This window comes from Myotis davidii, unplaced genomic scaffold, assembly GCF_000327345.1.
Source record: "Myotis davidii unplaced genomic scaffold, ASM32734v1 scaffold573, whole genome shotgun sequence".
Taxonomy (NCBI): domain Eukaryota; kingdom Metazoa; phylum Chordata; class Mammalia; order Chiroptera; family Vespertilionidae; genus Myotis; species Myotis davidii.
In genome coordinates, this window is record NW_006285997.1 from 7,438,130 (window position 1) to 7,464,321 (window position 26,192).

At 38.6% G+C, this 26,192-nt stretch overlaps 1 protein-coding gene across 1 annotated transcript in view; it reads right to left on the reverse strand.

Moving 5' to 3' along the window:
* The window catches only part of LOC102757107 (inactive N-acetylated-alpha-linked acidic dipeptidase-like protein 2), a gene marked incomplete at its 5' end in the record, with an annotated part of 304,189 nt that overhangs the window by 96,625 nt on the left and 181,372 nt on the right, over window positions 1–26,192 (reverse strand). The window contains one exon of the mRNA XM_015559693.1: window positions 10,593–10,736. Coding sequence (XP_015415179.1) covers window positions 10,593–10,736 — 144 coding nt within the window. The remainder of the gene's footprint in view (window positions 1–10,592; window positions 10,737–26,192) is intronic.

The window sequence follows — 26,192 nt, forward strand, 5'->3', positions numbered from 1 at the left end:
TATATACATATATATATATATATTCACATACATATGCATTTAAGGCTACACATTTTCTATGTAGCAATAGTACATTAATTTTGATCTATGGTATTATCTTATGATTCCAACATTTTAAATTTCTATTGAAATTCTTTCTACATATGTATTAAGGTAATTTTTAAAATATTCAAATATGAGATGTATGTTACTGTTTTAATATTGATGTTTAACTTAACTATGTATAAAAAGCAAGGTCTGTATGCTACTGATACTTTGATATTAGGTGAAATTTGTTTTGTGACTCTATAGGTAATTACATCTGGTAAGTAGAAAATAAATATTTTTTATGAATGTCCCATATCATTAATGTGTGTTCCCTATGATATGGCTGAAGCATTCCATGTATATGTCCAAGCTTGAAAAAAAGGTGTGGCTATAACTTTATTGTTCTATGTATTTTCCCTGTTATTGATATACTAGAAGCCTGGTGCATTAAATGCATGCACAGGAGAGCTGTCCCTTAGGCCAGCCTGTGCCCTCTTGCAATCCGGGACCCCTCAGGTAGGGTCCCTAGACCTGGCCGGCAATCAGGGCCTATCAGTGCTTTCCTTCCCCATGTTGCCAGGAACTGGCCCTGCCCCTGCCACTGCCATGCTGCCACTGCTTGCCCTCTTTGCTGCACTCCCCTCTACCCGCCCTCCCCAACACCACCAGTAGCCTCCCTCTGCTGTCGACAGGCATGGAGATCCATCGCTTGGCTGGACTGGGCCTCCCTCTGCTGGGCAATCATTGCCTGGCCCCGCACAACCACCATAGCGTTGCTGGCCAGTGTCCTGGGCCTCCCTCTGTGGGGCGATTAATCACATGGCCCCCAGATCAATCCTCCAGCAGAGGAAGGACCTGCCCACCCACCACAGCACTGCCAACTGGGTTACTTGGACCTCCCTCTGTGGCCGCCGGCCAGGTGGCCTGGGCCTCCTTCTGTGAGGCGATGGATCACGGGGCTGTCCAATCTATCGCCCAGCAGAGGGAGGCCCCACCCACCCGCTGCACAGAGGGTGGCCTGGGCCTCCCTCTTTGGGGCTATTGCAGAGCCCCCACCCATCCCCCATCAATCATCCTGCCGTCCTGTGGCCTGGGCCTCCCTCTGCAGGGGTGATGAATCGTGGAGCCCCCTCATCTATCACCCTGCACAGGGTACCCTGGGCCTCCCTCTGCAGGGCAATCATGGGGTGATGGCAGGGCCCCCCAACCAATCGCATCACACCTGCCTTGGCTGGTCTGGCACCAGTGCATATCATAGAGTGTCCAGGTGTTCTGCTGTTCGGTCATTTGGTGATTTTGCATATTATACTTTATCATAGACTAGTAGCTCTGCACATGAATCCGTGCACCAGTAGCTCGCCAGTAGCTCGCTGCTGCCCTCCAATAGCTCTCCGCCCACTGCCCTGCCCTCCTGTAGCTCCACCCTCCCCGCCCCCTTATAGCTTTCCAAGGCAGGCTTGTAGCTCACTGCCCCACCCTCCTGCTGATCCATGATTGGGGTCATTACACAGTCCATTTGCATATTACATCTTTATTACATAGGATGTTAAAATTTCCCATGTAATGTCAATTTATCCTAGCCATACTATAAAATTTTTCTTTGTATATTTTAGACTAATTTCTTGTATACAATTTGGAATTGCTATGGTTTTCTTATTTCTATAAAAATACATAATTTTTTTCTTCATATCTTCTCTATCCCAATATTTCTCTACAGTCCTCCCCTGCCCTTCAATATTAATAGCTTCTCTTTGGCTTAGTGTTTCTCTGATACATTGATATTAATATAACTACTCAGCTTCTCTTTGGCTTAGTGTTTCTCTGATACATATTTTTCCCAACATTACATTTACTTTTGCCAGGCATCCCAGGAACATATCTGGATTAGAGACAATTTTTATGAGAATTTCTTGGCTTGGATTTTCTATACTACAATGGTAATGTAAATTGTGAGCCAGGGAGTTTGATTTCTAAATGCAGATTTATTTTTTTTTCCACCCAGAATTCAGACAGAAGAAAGCATTTCTCCATCAGTGGGTAGATTTCTTTCTTCCCACTTTCACCCCATGGTCTTGATTTTATATAGGAATGTTATTACAACTTCCTTATGGAAACATAATCATGCTTTCTGTCCCAACGTGACTACTATATCCCCACCCTAATTAATCAGGATCCATAACCTCCCAACACCAGGCAGTAACAGGGTCAGCTCTTTTGATTATTTCTTTGGTTCTTTGTTCTGGCTTCATTTTTGCTTCTGGGTATTTGAAAATCTCTTTTAATATTTGGTTTTGAAAACATTTTCCCTTCTATATCATACAGAGTTCCTAACTATTTATATGGATGATTTCATATTATCCTGCCCTCTTCTACATTCTGGAGTCTTGAGAAAGAGAAGACAACATGTTGTTCTGAGAAAGATGTTGTATTTACATGGGATCTTTCTTACTGATAGGACTTCCTCATGTATCACTGGGCAAGCCCAGCTTTACATAATGACTTATAACATAGCAAAAAACAGATTTTATCCAAATTTTATTTACATCTAAATATATCATGTTGATTCTAATAAGTATTGTTTTCTATTATTCCATATCCATAATTGTAAACAAAATTGCAGAGTCCTTTTTCTTTCAATAGAAGCAACACCATGATCACGTTTCCAGTGTTAATAATGAATGTCAGTAAATTCTTGAATAAACTTTCGCTCTCAGAATGCATCTACTGCTACTGGCATTGCTAATGTGAACAACCTATTGGTAAAGCAATATTACTTTGCATAGAAATTAGAATAGTAATCCTGTGCTTCGGAACTTATCCTACAAGAATAATTAAACTCTTTACAGTATAGTTTATAATATAAATTACAGAAAACAACCTAAGTATCCCAAACATGGAAATTACTTAGGAAAGTATAATAAAATGTGTGGCTGTTAAAATGTAAAATAATATTTAAGACCATGGTATATTATAAATGACAAGAACAACATACAAAAAGGTACACATGATAATCAAACTTGGTAAAATGTGTGTATTTGTGGATAAAATATCCATAAGGAAAGATTAATAAATGAAATCAAAATTGGTTTATAAAAGCCTCCTCACATCTGCTGGGATAAAATGCTGTTGTGAAGAGACTTGAGCAAACCTGAACTCTTGGGTATTTCCTTCTCTCCTCCACCTTCCCAAAGCTGGTGAAATTAATACCTAAGGAGACTGTCGCTTCATTGCATGACATTGGTTCCCTGAAAATTAAGGGTGCCTAGTGATCTGGCAAAAACTGAGAGTGGTTTAGAATAGTTGCGCAGTACTTGAGAACACATAGACTCTCTCTCACTGCACACATCAAGGAAGATGTAAACAGGGGCCTAACTTCACTCTGTCCTCCTGTAAGTCACAGGAGTTGTAGCTGATACATCCAGGGAAACATGATCTCCCACTAAAATGCCAACTTACCTGAGGTCCACAACCCACATGAAAGAAAGTTAGTACAATGAACACATAAACTACCCAAATAAAGATATTGAAACAGTATGTTAATTTAAAAGTAAGCATTGTAATTAAACTCAACATGGGAAGGACATGTATTAGCAATAGACAAATAACCAGACAACATTTTTAAAAAGTGAAAATAAATAATAGGTATGAAAAATAGAATATGAAAATAAATATACCAATAAATGGAATGAGTAGAGAGAGATGGTAATGTTAGCATAGGTAGTTATTAACAAAGGAAGGGAACAAATGGAATCGGACATTAAGCTGGAGTAACTAGGAAGGGGAAACTTCATAGTCACTTCCTGCAAGGGTAATTAAAGCTCAATCTGGAGATTCCTTATGTGATCCCAGCAAAACAGAATTAAAAGAATTGATATGATCAATTGCTATCCTTGTTGTGTTTATGCAAATAATCTGACTGAATTGAAACTGAACTTAATGCAGTCAATAAATTGATCTTAATTTAGCTCTTTAATAAAAATAAGGTTAATTTTAAGGGGAGAAATTGTTTTAAATCATAATGTCTAGTTGTGGATTTTAGACTCTAGTTAAGTTCATTGTCTTCAAATTTTTGTCTTTCAACTAGAAATTGAACTGGATCCTGAATTCTTCTAGTTTTCTTCAAGCATCCAAACTAATGTTTCATTTTTATCCCATCTTTGGACATGGAATTACTAAGAACTAAAACCATTTTTCTTAACACTGTGCATGCCATACCGAATTTACCTGAGCACCTGATGATATCACTAGAAATATTCAAACTTCAGACAAAGAGGACTCTTCAGGTTGTCACTGCTTGCTTTCTTTTCATTCCAGCAAAATAAACTTTTGAGCCTTACATCTAAAAACATTTTCACCTTACAGTAGCCTCCAAAATGGGTTTATAATTTGCTCTGATCAATAACTTTCATTTTTTTCTTTTGTTTTCGTAGGAATAAATCTTCCTAAATACCTGATTACTTGTTTACACAATATAAACTTCACTTTGGAAGCCCAGCCTACATTGCTGCCTCCTGAAATGACACTCAGCAGCTTAGCTGAACTGACCTGTTATCAGGTGAAACAAGATGGTTGAGCAGGTGAAATGTGAAGTGGTGTATGGAATACAAAACGTTATTATATAACGGTGGGACTGAAGGGACCAAAATTCTGCCACCAAAAGCTGTGTTTCCTTTCTACCCAAGAGATCCAGACAGAAACAACCTGCTTCAGGAAGGAGATCTTGGGCTGTTGCCCTTGTCCTCATTTGAACTGAGTATGGTAAACAAGAAGGCTTCTAATAGGTGTGACGCACCTTTGTCCAGGGAAGCCCCCTCGCCAATTTAATCTTGGGCACTATAAAGCCAGCCCTTCCCTCTATCATCTGGTTCTTACTTCTCATCAGACCTATAGTTGCTATAATTCTCTTCATTTTCGTCCATGCTTTTTCAACCTTCTTGTCAAATCTGTCACCTCTAGGATGTCCAACTGTGCCAGCCTCCGACACTGTGCATGCTGTCTTCCAAGGAGAGTAACAGACTGACCTGGAACTTACAAAACCCTATTTCCCCATGTATAGGCCCCCTCCTCTTTTGACTCCCTTCTTCTTTTTTTTGGCAGATAGCAAGCATCTCTGAGCCCAGGGATAAGCAGGACTACACCTCTCTTCACAGCTGGAAGAAGCTACAGAAAATGAGACCTCCATCCAGCTCTCCTTGTAAAATGCAAGGGTCCAGGATTCTGGAGAGGGAAATGTTAGCATAGGTGACTAGTTAGTTATTAACAAAGGAAGGAATCAAATGTAATCAGACATTAAGCCAGATTAAGTAGGGAGTGTCAATTTCACAGTCACACCAGACAGCCCAGTAGGCAGGAAAGCCTGGCTTTCCAATCTCCCCAGGGAACAACCTGCCTGTTCCTGCAGATTAATGGGTGGTGGTGGTGAGGGTTGGGGGTAAACAGTGAAGGGGAAGTGCCTCTGTGGAGGCTTGTGTAGTAGGAGCCAAAATGACCATAAAGCAGAGGAATCTAGCGTGGGAAAATCTGAGAAGAAGGCTGGATAGGATAAGGGCACTAAACCCCTGAAGAAATTTAGATCAAAAGTATGAGCATAAATGCATCAGCAATGACATTAAATCTAGGACTTGATGTTCCAGTTAAAAGATGATCAGATTATATTTTAAATACAAATTAATTGCTATTCATAATTCCTGTTAAAAAGTAAAGATACAGAAAGGTTAAAAGTTTAAAATATATAGCATAAAGTTACTAATAAAAAAGCGAGTGTAGTTAAGTTAAATCAGACAAATCAAATTTAAGATAAGACAAGCCTTATAGATCTATAAAAAAAGATAATTTCATTTGATAACTATTGCAACCAACCTGGAAGATACAATATACAATATCCAAATTTACAAATATCTAAGAAATGACCTAAAATATAAATATATCAAAAATTGTCAGCCCTAACCGGTTTGGCTCAGTGGATAGAAGGTCAGCCTGCGGACTCAAGGGTCCCGGGTTCGATTCCGGCCAAGGGCATGTACCTTGCTTGCGGGCACATACCCAGTGGGGGAGTGTGCAGGAGGCAGCTGATCAATGTCTCTCTCATCCATGTTTCTAACTCTCTATCCCTCTCCCTTCCTCTCTGTAAAAAATCAATAAAATATATTTTTTAAAAAATTGGCAGAACTACATGCTAAAATCTATACTCACAGTAAGAGATTTTAAAACTAATAATATGATATAGAATATCTGAATGAGAGGATTTAGAAATTTAGTCTAAACTAATACATATAGAATGCTACACCTGACAACCACACAGTACATATGTGTGTGTGTGTGGTTTTTTTTTCTCCTGGGTCAAAAAGAAGATATCAAAGAATTGAAATAAAATAAAAATAAATTGGAAACAATACATTCTAATGAAAATCTAAGTTGCTTATACTCTACCTCAGAATCATACCATAATGCCAAGGAGCATGTAAGTGCCTAAAGCATCGTAGACAGAGTCAGGAGAGGCTGTCCCAGTAGAACACTGAAGGGCTTTTCTATGGAGAGGATAGCATTTGCACTGAGCTTTAGGGAAAAACTTGGGTTTTGCTACATGGAAACACAAACATGCAAGACATACCTGGATACTATTTAATAGAATAATAGTGAGAAAAATGGGACACCTGAAAGGAATAGCAGAATATAGAACCAGAAAGTCCTTGAGGAATCTCTGGAAGTTTCTAGGCTAGTAAATGGCAATGCCAATCCATTGTGGAGGGAATAAAAAGGACCATCAAAATATAAAGACAGGGTTGTACTCTAAGGGATTGTTGTCACATTTATATACTGTAAAGTGTAGTCGGAGCTACTGTAATTTGAAAGGAGTGACAGGTGTTTGAGGAATAATGAGAGAAGAATGTAAGACCCTGTAAAAATTGCTGAGAAACATTGAAAATTGGGTAACACTTGTTAAAATAATTTTTCTTCAGAGTATACATCGCAGGTTGTCTTTAGGTCTTTTAGCAAACACACAAACAAAACTCTAGACTGAAACAAAGCTGAATCATTTCCTAAAATCAAACCTGTCGAGACAGAAAATTGGAAGCTGGAAAAGTTCTGGGTGAGTGACAGCTCTACGTCCCCCTCAGTAAACCCAACCTTCACTCCCCAGGATACAGAGAGTTGACTGTACTTTCTGTTGACGTTGGACAATAGGTTTCCCACCTATGCTCACTCTGTTTAAGAGCCTTGATGAACAGTCCTTCAAAGTGATTTCTGAAGCTTTTTTTTAGCTTTTGTCCAAGGACTTCAGGCTGGCAGCTCACGAAGGCTGATCTTTAGTTCCACGAATACTCTGTTATCAGCTTCCAGCTCAGACTCCTAGGTTCACTGTGCAGCTGACTGCCTGAAGAGCCATACAATGGGGTGTCACCACCACATAGTTCAGTGACTCCTAACACCTAGCTCGTATTTGTCACAACACCGTCATTCACTGAAATTGTTTGTATAAAGAGTGATCACCATCTCCAAATGCATGCTATATACAAGCTGTCTGAACAAATTAAATTTGCATGTCATGTTCTGGATATTTCCTTACATGTTGATGGCCAAAATCTATTAAAGCCAACCCTTCTCTAAAACGAGTTTTCTATTTTTTTTAGCTTATTTTTTTATATCTCCTGAGGAATTTTCTCTTGAGGCTACTCTGGACAGATTGATTGGTCTCATATATAACCAAAAAACCAAACAAAAACAAACAAACAAAAAACACAACAACAATGCTAGATTCAACTGTATTAACATTTTTAATTAACAGATATTTTCTGAAAAGCTAAAATGTACTACTTGCCAATAAATTTTAGTATAGCAACAATTTGTGGATAATATGTTCAATACATCACTTTAAATCTCTGCTCAAGAAATGATAATATGTACTTTCCAGTAGCTTTTCAGAAATTAGAAATATAAATCTTTGAAATATGTAAAAATTATAAATAATATTATCTGTAGACATTATAGTCTAATAAATGGAATTTTCAGTAATATATACATATATATGTGTATTATATATGTATATACTTTATATGTACATCCATCCCTATGAGGAGAAGTGACCCAAATTTACTTATGTAAAACTTATCACATCATCACTGATGACATTAAGTTTTATGCAACTTAGAAATAGTCATTTTTATATTCACCAAAAGTGATTTATAAAATATTTTCCCAGTCAGGGCACATGCCCAAGTTTTGGCTAGATCCCCAGTAAGGGGTGTGCACGAGGCAGCTGATGGATATTTAACTCTCACATCTATGTTTCTCTCTCACATTAGTATTTTTCCCCCTCTCTCTTCTTCTCTAAAAGTGAATTTAAAAATATTTAAAAAAGAGAAAGAACAGCTTATGTAGTGTAGACAGAAAGCTCTGAAAGTCTAAAGGGTTACAGATACCTGGTTGGGATCTGTAAAATGCCAAGGAATGAAATGCCAAGTTAATCTGTAGACTATTTAAACCCAGGTGGCCTTAATATTTCTAGTTATAGAGAATCTGCATTCTGATTCAAAAGAGATTTATAAAATGCTTCTATAATTTAATTGTCATTATTGCCTTACAACTTAAAATGGCACTGTGAAGGGGGGCATTATGTACTACTGTGGCTGAAATGAAATGTCAAGACAATCAATATTTGGCCTAACAGGTCCAGAGGATCCCTGAAAAAAAATAGATAATTGTAAATATGCTTACTGTTTCCAAGGTAATGACAGATTTTTTTTTTAAAGAATATGCTAAGAAAGTATTCTGATGTTTGCTCTTCCTTCTGAGATTTTGCTTTTCCTTCTGAGAAAGATCTGAAGAGGATGAGTCTTCCTTCCTTTATTATCTGGCTGTAGCAAACTGCTCTTTACCTTCATGAAGAAGGACAGTGGCAGTTTCTGCCACAGGCTTTAACTGGAAAACTTCTCAGTGATCCAAACGAGTTACAGCTCTAGAGCAGGCCTATCTTGTTGCTTCTTTAACACTAGAGTTATAAGCAGGTTTCAGTATACATCTCACTATGTCTTTTAAGCTTCACTATGTCTTCTTAGTCATGTATGTGGCTAAATTATTGCAGAGATAAAACTGGAGATTGCTATTTTGCTTAGCTGTGCCATCATTATGCAGACAGTTGACATATTGTGGCGCACATTGATATGGTTATTTGATGAGGAAGACAGCTGCTAACATAACATTTTACAGTATACAAAAGTACTCAGATGTCCGTCATGATTTAATTCTCAGAACAACGTGAGATACTGGAATCTTAGAGACCGTTCTGTAGGTGCAGACACAGAGGCTCTTGGTAGGGAGGTGGTGCAGGGTGCTGGCAAGGGGGCTAACACTTCACCGAGGACAGAGCGTGGCAGGAACATATAGGGGGTCTGAATATTTGTTGAATTAATCAATTAATTAAACCTGGGCTTCAATCTAGTCTTTTATGAAGCCCAGTGCTTTCCTTACAACTAAACTATTATTACATTGTTATTTATAGATTTTAACAAATTGAGCCCATAATGAATTTGTGGGCTCAGAATAGAAGACAGAAAAAAAAACAAAACAAAACCAAAACACACACACACACACACACAAAAAAAAAAACACACACACAAAAAAACACACAATTCAAGGGCTTCCTCATTCCACTTTGAAGACATAGGCTTATCATTGTTGTCTATATTTCCCACTTTGCTCAATCAATAATCAGTTTAGGAGGCTCTCAATCAATAGGCCTTTGAAAAGCTATATCTCTACCAGAGGGCAATTCTGGATGTATTCAGATTTTTTTAGGCTTCTTTGAAACATATTTCTAATGATTTTGTGGCCAAGGGATAAACAGATGAAATAAAACAAGGGTAGTTAAGCCTCCAGGTCTGGACACAAAACAGAGCCCCACAAGTTGAATTTCACAGCGACTAGATACAAATTTAACGATATGTAAAGAGAACCTCCTGTCTAGAATTCTAATGCTGAGGCTGGAGGCAGAAACAAGAGGCAGCAGCGCTTTCACCACTACAGGTAGTTTAATTTCTTCAGTTTTATCCTATGTGGTCCAACAAGGCCTGACAAACTGCACTGCAGTACAAGAAGCATCTCCCGGGCAATGATGTGTAAAGACAGAGGGATTTTTTAGTCAATTGCAGGAATTAGGCTTTAATGCTTTCTACTAAAGGACTTCATACCCCAGATAGCTGACTGCTATCCTCTGAATCTTGGCAGGCAACAAGCCTGCTGAAGCTGAAACCAGGAAGCTACGTTAAGCAGATTTTCATGAAACTTACAAAATGCTTTATGTGCAAAGCTGCTTTTCTTTATTGCAGTCCAAAATGTGTTCCTTCTTTTTTTCAGTCTCTGAGTTTGGTCAACTCTCAGTCTTTATCAAAATTACCTTCCAAAAATATCCCTTAAAGAGACAGAGAAGCTAATGGCTGCACCTCATAAAAAAATAAATGTGTTTTCTTTTAAAGCGCGATCTTAATCACAAAGATTTAAGAGATTAAAAATGAAAACAGTACTTATAAAATTATAAGACACACAGACAGACATTTTAAATACATTACCACTAGGTGGAAGTTCTAGAGGGCGACAGACACCATTTTTGGTCCCATCTTTGGACGAAGAGATCAGTTTTGCCACGAGCGCCGCTGAGATGGGCTGCACTAGTAGAGAGGTGAGGTTCCATCGGTTTTGCCTAAAGCTTCCAACTGTATTCAAGAGAGAAAGATACAGAACCCTTTGTCAAGAGAATAGGGAAGAGATCAACCAATGAACTTGTATGTATATAGGCATAATCCATGGACACAGACAATGGGGTGGTGAGGGCTTTGGGTGGGTAGGAAAGGGCTGGGAGAGGTTAATGGGGCAAAAAAGAGGACCTATGTATAAAGATTAAAAAAAATAAAAAATCAGGGAAAAAAAAAACACTGGAAGAAAAATTTTCTGTAATAAGTATTTAAACTATGAGTGGCAGGTTTATTTTGTTCATTTGCTTATTCATTATTTACACCCTACTTATTAAAAATGATTTGCAATACTTAATAAAAATTCAGTCCAAATACTATTATGCATGTTAGTAAATGATAGCAGATTGTACACACACACACACACACACACACACCTCCATTCAGAAATGACAATAAAGGAATTTAAAAAGCACTAATCCACATGGTCTAAGAGACTAACAAAGACAAAAACAATAAGATTCTATAAGCTGTAAAGCAGATGAATAGTTGATGACAGACCAAGGAGACCGAAACCTAAGCCAGCAGAGGGGGTATGCTGAAAAGCAATGCAGTTTGTACCACAGAACCCAGAAAGGTGTAAGGATTGACAATACCTGCTACCTAGTTAAGTAGGAGCAAAGGAAGACTTGATGAAATTCTGATTGGGGGGGGGTCTCTCCTCCTGCCCCCTCAGTCACCCTGTGGATGTGAACAGTGCCTGTTCCTCCCTCCTTCACTTCAGCAGAAAACGGAAGGTGGGATGCCAAGCAGAGAGACACCAGATAAAGAGAATGGTGAGCCGAAAACTTTGATGGGATGACGTTACTATTGCTGAGGCTCTCAGATGTTTTACTCTCTTGACACCCAGAACCCTTCCTTCCAGTTAGGACAATAGAAAATTCACTTCTGGTAAACATGACTAGGTCAACAGAGAATATATAAAAATACTTAAAATCTGAAGTCTACCAATAAGGCCACTCATCCAAGACACCCTACGTTAAAACCCGGCCATCAATAAATTCCACCCATACAAAGAACTTCAAATCAACTTAATGAATCCTTCCACTCTTAAGGGCACTCTCATCCAAGAACAATGCTAAAATGGCACAGGGGCAGCAGACCTAGTGAGGAAAGGAGTAGGGGTCCAGAGGCTCAGGGGGGAAGTTCTCCAGGAAGATGAAAACAATGGAAATACTAGGTATGTGTTTCTCTATTTGGAGAACACGTACAGTAAGATCAGAATTAGCATGTGAAGAGGTTCTAAATACAAAGAAAAATTTAAAATATCTATGAAATGAGGCAACTATTAGCTGCAAAGGGAGTAAAAAGATTTTCAAGGAAGAAATATAATCATCACACGAAGTGAATAGTATTGACATAGTCATAACAATATAAACTATGACCTTGTAATACAAAAGCAACATTCTATAGGAAAAATAGACGAAAAAAGTCAAGGGTGAAGGTACTTGTGAAAGAAAATTAAAAATTGTCGTCCATAGTGGTAAGTCAATATAATAGATGAAATTGAAACATGAATTCAACTCTTTAAAATGCTCTTCAGACCGAGAGGCAAATATAAAAAAATAATAATAATAACTAAAAATGTTGAAAGCAATTGAGTGTTTACCTTTGGGCGATAGGAAAGGACACAAGGAAGTATGGGAGAAGGTGACATATTTTTAGGAATTAAGCCTTGCAGGAATATTTTACTATATTCATCTCTAAGTTTGAGAAAACAAAAATTAACACAAATAAAAAGGAAAAACAGCCATGATAGCACAAATAAGGGAAAAATACACAAGTACTCAGGGTAAAGAGAATAGAGAGAATAAACTAAACTGTGCGTAATGATAGAATTAAAAGATACCTTATTCAGTTTATATATTATCTTGACTCAGAAAATAAAATACACAACAGAATGACTTTACCAGGCAGCCAATAATGTTTGCGAACAGAGGGCTCCATTTTTCAGAACTTTTATTAGGGGAAATAATTGCTAAAGTTTTTCTCAGAATTTAATTTGAAAGGACTGCAGGGGGTGCAGAACTCAACCATACTGGTACCCAGGCTCCAGGAGGCAGATTATAAATGAGAAAATATGTTACAGAAGTTTTTCCTTAATTTATCAACTGCAAAACCACAAGGCTAAGAAATGATATTTAGCTTAGCCCTGTGGCAACCATAGAAGCCATGGCTTTGAAGAAGAAAAATAATGAAGATTCAAGCTTCGAATCGGTTTTGTTATATAAGCGCTCTGCTGCTCTCATAATTCAGTAACCCCTTTTATATGGATGTATGGCAGTGCATTTTGATCACAGTGCAGCTCACTGCTTCCTAACCATTTACTTGTTCAAAAAGTATGGAGAGTTTCAATATGGCAATAGAGCATTAAATTAGGTGTGGGTCCTTCTAAGTGGGGGTCCTGGAGACTGTACAGGTTGCATGGCCATGAGCCAGGTCCTGGTTCACACAGAAGATGCTAGCAGCAATATAGCTTGCTGAGATAAACGAAAGGGGATTTTCAGACCACAAGGAAATTGCTCTCAGCCACAAGTGAGCAGCCCTATGTCTGCTGCTCTAGGCTGTACCTGGAGTTACAGTGATAAAAATCTCAAGGCATCAACAGTGTGCACAGAGCGGAAAGCCTTTGATAGCCACCTCCTCTGCTTCGCCCAGCATGTATTTTCTCCCTCAGCCATTGCCTTTGAAACTTTTAGTGTACACCAGACAATGAAATACTGTAGCCCCTCCTTATCTGCAGTTTTACTTTTCAGGGTTTCAGTTACCCACAGTTAACTGAGGTGTCTGAAAATATTAAATGGAAAAATCCATGCCTGGCTGGCGTGGCTTGGTGGTTAAGCATCGACCTATGAAGCAAGAGGTCACAGTTGAATTTCCGGTCAGGGAACATGCCAGGATCGCAGTCTCTGATCCCAGTGATTCTCTCTCTCGGTCCCTCTTCCTTCCTCTCTGACATCAATAACATTTAAAAAAAGGAAATTATAATCTTTAAATTGAGCATCATTCTGAGTAGCATAATGAAATCTCTCTCCATTCTGCTCCATTCGGCCTGGGAAGTAAATCAACACTTTGCCCAGCATCTCCACACTTGTATGCTACCCGCCTTTTAGTAACCTCCCAGCTATCTCAGGCATCACAGAGAGAGAGACCACATTCACGTAACTTTTCTTACAGTACATTGTTATAATAGTCCTATTACATGATTGTTATTGTTATTAATCTCTTACTATTGTGAAGTTATGAATTAAACTTTATCATAGGCATGTAAGTATAGGAAAAAAATATATATAGGGCTTGGTAGTATCTGCAGTTTGGGGAGTCCACTGGGGATCTTGGAACATCGCCCCTGGGAATGAGGTGACTACTGTAGCATTTATAAGAAATGGACAATCTGTTATTTTGAAGGTTTCATAGATGTTAGGTGCTGACACATTACCAACACAAAATGAAAGTTCTTAAAAAGCTGCATGACTTCACCTCTCCCCAGTTCAAATACAGAACTCTATCTTGCCATTCAAGGTACTTCACAATCTCCGACCTATATTTCCAACATTATTTCCCTTCATTCCTCTTCATGCATCTTACCCTAAAACTAGCTGTCCCCCTACATATTCTGTGATTTATATCTTCCATGTTCTTGTGTAAGCCCATCCATCCACTTCAGCTGCTTTTCTCCTGCATCACACATGTCAGACTCTAACTTACAAGTCACCTTCTGTAAGCTTTCTCTGACACCCTCCTATTTATGCAATATATCTGTACCTTTCTTGTAGTACTCACCATTTCTAATTAACAATAACATTTCATAATAAACACTTCAGTTTTTCCTCTAAAGGCTAAATTCCTTGAAGGCAAAGAATCAAGTCTTCTTCTCATTGTATGCTACTCAAAGCCAAGGAGATTTTGAGGAACATAAGAGGAGCTCAATAATTACTGGGAAAACAAAAGAAGGAATCAATAATTCTTTGAAAGGTAGTTTCAATGCCTTTATTTTACTGAATGCCTAGAAAATGGATCACAGGTACAACCAAAGAATAAATTATAATTTTATTAACCTCGTGCTTGCTATATGTGGATGCTTTCTCCCCAGCTAATTGCTCTCCCACAGCAGACACATTACATAGATTTCCAAAACCCAGGTGTCTCCAGCAACTCTCACTGATTATCCTTGCTCTGAAATTATGTTTTGTGGGTAAAAAAAGTATTTCAAATACTAAAACCATCTTTGAGATATATTTATCTTTTAGTAAAAAATCAATAACTGCATTCTTTTTCCCTCTAAAATGCTCCATTAAACATAAGAAACAATGCATTCAAAAGTTAAATATCAGGGAACCTTAGACCATACTCAAACACAGACAAAATCTTGATTTATTGTGCTGCATAACTAACAGACTTGCATCCATTTTGAAATATCTTAAATGGTTCATTAATTTTTCACCTTCAGCTTAATAGAAATTTAACAAACAATTCACTTCTGAGAGCTGATACTAAAAGCAGGACTTTATAGAGCACTAAGATTAAATTATAGACAGAGGGTGTTGTTTTTTCTTAAAAAACTTGTTTATTGAAGAAAAGCTTAGAGAATGATTATATTTTCTTATATTAAATCAAACACATGTGCAATTTTTGTTATATTTTAAGACACATTAATTAACTTTAAGAATCCATTGGCTATGCGATGAAAATCAGGAAGATTATATGCCTTGATGAAAAGTGTACATATAGAAAAGATTTTGACCTTACATTCTAGCACTCTAACTTGCAGGTTGCAGCAATTATAGCATACCCTGCACACTGTGTATGCTCAATAAAGACTGATTGACACTAACTTTTATTTCAGCAGATAGGTAGTTCTCTCTTCACCTTATATACTCTTTGTAACTCAGATAAAGATCCAAATTGATCCATCTCTTCAATAATCCTGTCCCTGATACAATGTCATATGCATCTATAGAAAGATGCAATTGGCAGGGTTGATATGGTTCAATGGCTGAGTATCACATTTGATTTCCAGTCAGGGCACATGCCCAGGTTGCAGGCTTGATCCCTAGTGGGGCGGGGGGGGGGGGGGGGTGTATGCAGGAGGCAGTCGATCAATGATTCTCTCTCACCATTGATGCATCTATCTTTCTCTCCCTCTCCCATCCTCTCTGAAAGCAATAAAAATATATTAAAAAAAGAAAGACAAAATTGGCTGGAGAGTCTCAAGTTTGACTCCATTGCTGCCTCTCTGTTTGAAATGTTACATATAAATGATTTCATTATAATAATGTTGTCATCCCATCTAAAATACTGGAACAACCAAGGTGACACTGAAGGGTCTTCATTATGCTAATTTACTGAAATAAAGAGTACATTAGCTCAAGAGGCCCAGAGCCTGAACCACAGTTGGTGAAACTTAGAAGTAATGAGGATAGAAATAAGTAAAATGCTTTCTAATTGGACATACTTAACAGCTTTTGTATTATGCTTTTCAAACTGTTGATGCCCACTTCAATCACATCTGGTTGTGTGTAAAGAAAGAATTCACTCTTAGCTGCAAGCACTTTCTGTGTGTAGTAAGATGGAATTATTTTAAACTCAACTGAAAAATTAGTGTACACAGCAAATGCCATTTACCTTCAGAAACTAGATATCTTAGATACTGGGATCTGCAGAATTAAGGCATCATTAAGATGAGATAATGTAAAAAAATGTTCTGGTAAAAAAGTCTTTTGTGAATCACTGATGAGAATATGTCTCCATTGGCAAGGATAGCATAATTTCTGTATAACTCAACCCTCAGCAACTGACTGTGTGTGTGTGTGTGTGTGTGTGTGTGTGTGTTTGTATGAGATCCATGAGACATAGTAGTGTGAGCATAGATCCTATAGATCACTTCTCTTCAATGTGTAATCCATGGACAAATAGCATCAACATGACCTGGGAACTCAATGCAAATGCAGAATCTCAAGTCCCATCCCAGACCTTCTGAATCAGTATCTGTAGTCTAGGACCCGAAGGTGACTCATTTGAGCATCACATAAGCAACTGGTATAAATCATTATATCTTTTACATAATTTTTGTAACTAACAAGATGTAGCAAGCACTTTTTCCCAGAATTCAAGGTGACAGAGCCTTTGACTATATCAATAAACCCAAAATCAATAGTTTTCTTCAAAGAGGGTAACCAGTCTATGCATATGAAGACACTATATAGCAAGTTTTTAAATTGGATTGAGAGCGTTTCTTTTTGCTTTTGTCTATTCCTCAAAAATAAATCTGGTGTTTTAATGATCAAAATTACATTGACAACACTTTATTTCAACAACAGATAAATACTTTAATCGTTAACTGATTTGACTTATTTTTTTTTCTAGGTTTTTAACTATTATAAATAACTAGAGACTCAGTGCTCAGATTCATGCACTGGTGGGGTCCCTTGACCTGGCCTGTGGGGATCGGGCCGAAACTGGCTCTCCAGATTGAGAAAGGGTGCAGGCCAGGCCAAGGGACCCCACTAGTGCAGATGGGGGCTAGGGAGGGACCACAGGGACGCTTCTGAGTATGTCTGGCCCATCTCGCCCAGTCCTGATTGGCTGGACCCCAGCAGCAAGCTAATCTACTAGTCAGAGGGTCTGTCCTCTGGTGGTCAGCGCACATTATAGAGACTGGTTGAATGGTCGTATGGACACTTAGCATATTAGGCTTTTATATATACTAGAGGCCCGATGCACGGAAATTTGTGCAAGAATAGGCCTTCCTTCCCCCAGCTGCCAGCAGTGGCTTTCCTTTGGCACCCAGGACCCAGGCATCCCTCCTCTGGCAATGGCAGGCACCTGGGACCTGGCTGGCTTTCCCTCTAGCCCCAGCTTCATCAGGAAGGACATCCTGAATGATGTCCAGAAGACGTCTGGTCTAATTAGCATATTACTCTTTTATTATTATAGACTAGAGGCCTGATGCACAAAATTTGTGCAAGAGCAGCCCTTCCTTCCCCTGGCTGCCAGCACTGGCTTCCTTTCGGCACCTAGGACCTGGGGCCTGGGCTTCCCTCGCAGCCCTGGCTTTGTCCGGAAGGTCGTCTGGAAGGACGTCCAGTCTAATTAGCATACTACACTTTTATTATTATAGATATATAGATTACAGCAAACAATTGACAAATATAAAGTGCAAATACATCCATTTTCTAGAGAACCAAGCAATAAGAGACCTTACAAAGCAGAGATTTTAAAAACACATTTTGTGTTGCACTTTTATGAAGAAGATCCGAATACCTAATGAACAAGTTGCTGTCAGTGATATTATCCCATATTATGTATTTTGTTTGATTTTCTCCAGAGGACTGCCAGTTTGACAGAAACCAGACCACTAACTAACTGGAACAGATGTTTCACTTTTATTTTAGTTCACTAAATTTATAGTTATTTCCCTGAACTGACCAGTGCACTAAACTGGTTATCGTGATTTTGTTGTCCTTGTAAATATTGCTAACTGATCCTTTATTATTTCAGTGTCTCATAGACTGCTGGTTACAAATATCACTATCTTCCCTCAAACTAGTCAAGTTCAGTGCTGTGTTGTTTAGGTTGTTATTAAAAAGGAAATACTTAACACTTACATGTGCTTTGTGCCATGCAATCTTCTCATTACTCCTTGGCACTCTATCTATCTCTGTATATATACGTACACACACACATATATAAATGCACATACACAAAGAGGATTTTTATTAGTGATAGTTATTCTTATAGTTAAAATGAAAGTTACTATTTTTAAAAATTATATCATATTTCTTACCTCCTCTTAAACCAATATAAATTGTAGGCCCTGACTGATGCCATTTTCCTCAACACTTAGATGTCAGGTACTCTGGGAAGCTTAGTCCTTGTCTGTGCCCCAACATAAACCCTTGTTTACACATTTAGCAGACACTGCTCTGTTCTAATTCCCTTTTTTATTTCCAGCTCACTGAACAGAATGTAAACTCCTCGAGGGCCAATTCACTTCTGTGTCCCCATGGTTTACACACCGCATAGTAAAAAAGGAGAGGCTCAGTGACTGTTGTGGAGTGAATGATCATCCCGATGTTGAAGTGAATAATTTTCTTTTGTCTCATCATAAGCCGAAAACTCATGATCTGAAACTTGTAATCAAAAACATCTTAAGAATGAAAACACAGATGTTCTCATTTTATTTCATTGGTCCTCTCTTCAGCTAAAGCAACCTGCCATGTTCCCTAGTAATCATTATTTTAATTAGTAGTTAAGGCATTGTGCAAATAGTCATATTTACCTTCACATGAGCATAACATTTAATTATATTATTCACTGAAATGTGGTGAGTCTTATAATTGAGTTGATTGTTATTTACAGAATTATGAGGATATATTTTCATAAATATTTCTTTTGTTTTTAAAACACATTGATATACTTACTTCTGAAGACAAAGCCCATTCCTATGTTTCAGGTAGATGATGGCATCATTACAACATCTTCTCTAAAGACATTTTTGTAGTCTGATCCTTTCTTCTCAAGAGACAGGACCTTCTTTGGCACAGGTTTATCTCACTTATTTTATATTTATAAATTTGTCATTTTAAGTAAAAAATGAAATGTACAACAGCAGTGGTAATATTCGGATATTGACAACTATTTTCTTAATTCTATTTTCAAAGAATAATTGGTTATATGAGAACTAATTTCCTGTTTCACGTAATTTTTTTATTTTGTTTAATTTTGTTTTATTGCTTATAATATTACAAAGAGTAGTACATATGTCTCCTTTTTATTTCCCCCCTTGATCTTCCTCCGGCTTCCCCTAGACCCCCTGTTTCACATAATTTTAAATATTTCTATTCTTTTGTATTCACCATTTATCTATAATGAGACTATTTAATTTCCAAAGCATTTCAAGAACATGGACATTTTGAAATAAACCTTAAGCTATATCATAAGAGAAACAAACTAAGAGACAGATAAAATATCTATTTGTGCTTTACTTCTAAAAGACTAGTATGGATTCATAACTGGAATAATTGGCCATCTGCACATCACATAGCAGCAACGCAATCCTCCTGAGAGGCATTCCCCCGAGAAGTTTTCCATCTTATACTTGAAGGGAATGAACGTTGGAATGATTTGCAGAGTGTGTGTGTGTGTGTGTGTGTGTGTGTGTGTGTGTTATAAAATAGCAAATAAACTGTGTGGATGTGTCTTATCTGTTTGGTGGTTGTTGTGAAAATATGCAACCATTAATTTACAATAAAAGTCTTCATGCCAGATTGCAATGAGTTCAGGTTATTCTATGAGGCTAATTAGACAAATAGGCAGAAGACCAGTCCTTTATTTCTGGATTTACTCATTTTCAGTTGTTTTTCTAATAATAAAATTGGGAAAATTGTTAACACTTTCTCTCCTGACTTAGATGTTAGGTCACATGAGCTATCACATATGGAGTGCTTCCCACCTTTTCATGGTTTCTTGTGTCTTTTCTGTTTCTGACATGGAAATGAGGCGATAGAACCTAGGCAGCTAGGACTGGACCGAAGAGGGGAAGCTGAATAGAGAAGTCTAGCAGCAACATGATGCAGTTTGCTGGCTACTGCTGGCCGTGCCTGGTTCCAGAAAACAAACAAACAAAAACACACACACAAAACAAACCGCTGGAACAAGATGACCTGGGGTTGAACCTGGTGGGGTAGGGAGGACTGAGCCCGGCTGGGAAGGAACAGTAACCTCAGACCTGAAGTGGCAGTCCCAAATCAGGTCCCACCCGCCAGCCAGACTCACATTCTAAAATGATTGGATATTACATGGAATACCTTGAAAAGACCCATCAAAAGCTATGAAGGTATGTATGTCCATAGACAAAGAGCTTCAGCAGTGCCCTCTTTGGGCCCCCTTCCTGCTTCCTCTTGCTGCAGGAAGTCTGTCAGTCTCTCAATAAGCTTTGCTTCTGCATGCTGTCTTTGTCCCTGAACTCATTCTTTGATTTTTACAAGACAAAGAACTCAGACAGAACACCACATTTTGGTTTTAGAAACACTGACCTAAGGAAAGCACACTAGCCTGGAGGTCAGAGACCAATATCTGGTCCTTACTCTGCTTTTTACTGGCAAGTAACTCAGGGAAAGTTTTCACCTATTTTATAGCCTTAAAATGATCATATATGCAATGTCTAAGGAGTTCCATTTCCAAGATTTTGTTTCTAAATTTGTCCATGAATAATCATTTAAATAAACTCCTAGTTTCCTCTCTAAAATGTGTTTCCAAATACCACACAAGGATTGAATAGAAATCTTTCTCATCTTGATATTGAAAAAGGCTGTTTGTATGGTTATATCTAAATTTGAGGTGACTATCCCACTTTAATTCCAGAAAAATCCTTCATATTTGGAGTGGATAATATGAACATTTTCAATAAATTCCCCTCGTGGATTATAATTTTTCTTACAATATCATTCAGTTATTTTTTATGATCAATCACACGTAGAATTCTGACTTGGGAGAAAAGAGGCAAAGATCCACGTGAAAGCCCAGAAAAGGAGAATTGTTAAGAATAAACAACCCATTGAACCAAGTAGTGTCAATGAGGTAGTAGAGTAAGCAAGCTGAATTGAAACCAGGAAGAGTAGAAAATGAAAGTCCTACTAATAACACAGATTTGATAGGAAAACTATTTTGGAGATAAAGAGGAGTCAGAGTATTTTAAATCGTTACATTTAGCAATTGGCTGTACTGGATAATTACTACTATAAAGTTTTTATGAATATAGCAAAAAGAAAAATGTTTCTCTCCTATTTAAACTACAGTTAAACCCACTGGTTGGTTTATGAACATTGCCAATGCCTGTACAAGTGACTTCCTTTAAACTGCAGTCTCCCAGGCCATAAAGTGAGGACAAAAGCTGCTAAAAACCTAGCCGATAGCAAGGCTTTAGGATTAATGAGAGCACCCATATAGTGGTTTGAGCTCCACAGAATACATCCAATATAAATGAGCCACATTATTTCACTGACAAATCCTATCTATACACTGTCCAACAGAACTGAAACAAATGCAGTTTCCTGTTGTTCCTTCTGATAGTGCAAATTGTCTTGCTGTCACCTCTTTTCATTCTTTTGAGGTTCCCATGAGGAAAAATAAGCATTTCTGCTTCATGTCCCACTTATGGAGTGTACTGAGATACACAAATCAAAGATAATAGGACAATCTATGTCCACTTTCTCATAAAGCCTTTTGTATAAATGAAGTGAAAAAGAGCAACACACTTGCAAGGTTGCTTCAAAGAAAATATAAATCATATGAAAGCAAGATGGCTATTTTTAGAATGTGTTATATTAAGTTGAATTCATTTTTCAATACAAAAGAAGACATTAACTACTCTCTGCAAGTGCTCAGAATTTATTTGAACTATTCAAAATTTCAACATTATTTCAAATTTCAATGACAATATCAATAACCTGTTAGATTTATAAGAGTCCATGTTACAGTTGTAAAACCTGTTGTGATTCAATGTTGATATTAACATTGAATATGTCTCCAAAAGCAATAAGAAAGTCTGAAAGCATTAATGTCACACTAATGTCATATCATAATATTTAGATTCAATAGTCTAAATCTGTGTTTTAGTTAGCAACAGAAAATTCATAGAATTTTAAAATATAGTTACAACAAACTTTCATGAATCTACTTCCATGCTAATTTTACATGTTTAGCGATTTATATAATTTTAAGATGAGAAAAATTCAGTAGGGAAATAATAATGTGTAGAGACATAACATACAAGTGAGATTCATCATATGGATTTTAGCCAAAATTCAAACTATAGTTATATGTTATCCAGTTAAAAATATGACTAGGAATTATAATAGAAATATTAAAGATTCCCTTTAGTAGTGAGACTGAAATACCTAATTTCTATATGAAAAACTTTCAATAGCCCATGTTTCAAAATAATACCATAGAGAGAGTACTATTATGGTGATTACCAGAGGGAAGGAGGGGTGAGGGGGAAGGTAGAATAGGGTAAAGGGAGGGGCAGATAAATAGTGATGGAAAGACACTTGACTTTAAATGGCAAATGCACAATATAATATTCAGATGATGTATCATAGAAATCTATATAATTTTATTAACCAATGTTACCCCAGTAAATTCAGCCCAACATGTACCCTCTCCAATGCAGGAGCAGGAGCCCTCAGGGGATGTCTAACTGCCAGTTTAGGCCCGACATCCCTCTCACAATCCAGGACCTCTGGCTCCTAACCAATCAACTGTCTGCCTGCCCTACCACTTTGCCTGCTGGCCTGATCCCCTAACTGCCCTCCCCTGCTGGCCTGGTCACTCCTATTAACTTTTTAAAAAAATCTTATCCCCTTCACACACAATTGTATTTGACTTCTTTATTGGGTTCTCCCTCTCAATTTTTCTCTCTCCTTTATGTAATACTTTTCCCTACCGACTCATCATTTATAAACTTTACTTTTCTCCTTATTTTCTACTTCTTCCATCATCCTTCCTCCCATCTTTCTCCTACCTTCCCTCCCTCCCCACATTCCTTCTTGCCTTTATCTTTACCCCAGCCCTCCCTTCCATTTTCCTTCTTTCCCACCTTAATTTTTTTCTTCACTTCCTCCCTCGGATCACCTTTGCCCCCTGTCCCATTTCTTTCTTCTTCCCATTCTCCTTAAAGCTCTACTGGTTTCCCTTTAAAACTTTTCTTCCCTCCCTCTTCCTCTCTCATCCTACCTTTCCCATACATTCTTCTCTACTTACTTCCACTGTTTTAATATATATCTCTCTACTTGCCTAGTTATTCATTATTATTTATCTCTTTTCTTTTCTGACTCCTACTTTTAAAATCTGTCCCCAGTACACAACTATACTTGATTTTCATTATAGCTCCTACAGTTCACTCATACATCCTTTTCCTTCTTTAACTCTGCTGACTCCTTTATAAAGTTCTTCCCTCCCTCCCCATCTTCCTTTTTCCCCCATCTTCCCCCCCTCCTCCCTCACTCTTTTACTTTTTTATAGGCTAATTAAAAATTTTATACTTTTTGTTCTTAGTACTGACAGCTTTCCTCTCTGGGACCTGTAGCAGCATCTGTTTGGGCACTCAGGCCTCTCTCACACCGGCTTTGAGGGGCCGAGCTATGATGCAGCTGTGTCTTGCCTACTGTGGCCACGCCTCCCCACTCTGAGTTGGGGGAGGGTCCAGCTGGCCCCGGTCTACATACATCGTGGGGACCACTGCCTTATGTGCGCACATGTGTGCATTCACTCGCATGTGAGGCTTTTCTCCCGTTGAGTGCTGAAGCGGGGGGGGGGGGCTGGGAGGGGAGGCACGGAGGCCTTTCCCACCCCCAGCATGCCCACTCTCATGTCTCAAGTGGCTCTCCATCACTCCCCTCTGGAATTCGCAGGTGAAGGCCCAGCTTGTCCTGGGGGTGGGGACAGGTTGTTCTGCCTAGGATGGGAGCTCTTGTCCAGGTTGGACTGGGCAGATGAATGAATGGATGGCTGGAGAAAGCCACAGTGGCTTGCCTGTGGTGTGAGGGTCACCTGTGCACTCTCTATTGTTGTGACCGGGCCCTTCCCTCATGGTGTTGGGTCGACACCATCTCGATTTGCCTGTGCTAGCCCTCCCAGGGGTCTCCGCCAATGTGCGCACCCCCCGGTTGGCATCTTCTGACTGTGCCCTAAGAACCAGCCTTCTGCCATGCAGGTGTCACTCCTGGGCTCCCCCCACCTCAGGGGGAGGAGTTGATGGCATCCCTGGGGGAGTGCTCTCAGACGGGGTGCAGTGTCACAGAGGTGTTTGTTGGGCATGTGTACCCGGGAGAAAAAGAGGATTTGGGCCACCAGGAGCAGGAAAGCGAGCCTCACACAAGTCCCCCTGCTGTGTGCACACCTGCTGGTCTGTCAATATGCAAATTGGTCATTACTGGGACACCGTAACGGACAATTAGCATATCACCTCTTTATATGTATAGATACACACACACATATAGTATTATCATTTATATAAAATTAAAACAACAACAGCAACACATTGTTTTATAGGAGAGTGGTATGAGAAGAATTGGGGCTCTGAAAACTCATTCATATTACATGAGAGAAATGGATAGGAAGTTATAAGAGGAAGCATTGAAATCACTTAGACAGCAGTTGCAATTTTTTAGGTGCTAATTACTATTGGCTTTGACCAGAATAAAGGCATTGTTGATGGAGAAAAACAGGATTTCAGAGTTTTTATAGGCTCTAGAATCCACAGACTGATATAAAAGCTGTTGGATTTGAGTGAGTGGTAGCAATCTAGGAAACTTCTGGTTTGAGGGTGCTGGTGAATTCTTTCCACCTTTCACATGATTACATGATTAGTTAACTCTGGATTGAACTCCTCAATCCCACTCTGCACTGTCTACTCAGATATCTCTCTGTCTCCCTGTCCCAGTCTAAAATATCTGAACTGAGAGAAAGTATTTTTTGTTTTGCTGGATGACAAGCTGTATGAGATGGTCTATAGACTGAGTATTTTGCACTTCTGAAATGGAATGGAGTCTGAGATCTTTGAGAAAATGCATACTTAATACTACATAGATTAATTATTTCATTTAGGTATTACACAACAGATGACTTTTCTTTATTTTTCCAAGAACCTTTTATTGAACATCTTTCATATTCTAGCTATATGCTAATGGTACAATACTGACACTGAAGTCAAACTACTTGCCATCATTGAGCCTATGATCAAGTAAGCAGGTAGTTTCTAGAAGTGTGAGATGAGTTTAGGAGTTGGAATATTGGGGGAGGCTAGAAATGTTCTACACTTAAACCTGGGTGATGAATAGACAGCACTTAGTGACACCTGCACTTCATATTAGTGCCCTTTATGATCTTCATTGTATATATAGTGTCCAAAAAATTTGAAAAAGATTGAGTCAGAAAATAAATGATCCATATAAACACAGAGGAGCAGTTAACATGTGAGTTAGAAAGAGATTACATGTCCATGTTTCTACAACTTCCACCCAACAACTCCAACATTCCCCCCCCCTGCTGCTACCGGCCTCTGAGCTTGCACTCTAAGAAACAATGTTGCAAATATAGAAGCTAAACAAACTCCAGAAACCTGTTTTCAGCCATCAGAGCTGGAGCAAGCAGGACCACAACAGTGTTACAATTATAGAACCCAAACTAACCCAGATCCCTGCTTTCAGCAGCCGAGGTCTCAGAGCTGGAGCCGAGCCTCAGAGATAAAGCTGACTCTCAGTTCCAGTGACAGCCATAGAAGGTAAATAAATCCCAGAATAAAGGAAAAAAGGGAGAGGTTGGGAGCTTCAGTTACCCGCCAGCCTGAAAACGGCCCTCAACCCCTCACCCAGACTGGCCAGGCACCCCAGTGGGGACCCCCACCATGAAGGCGGT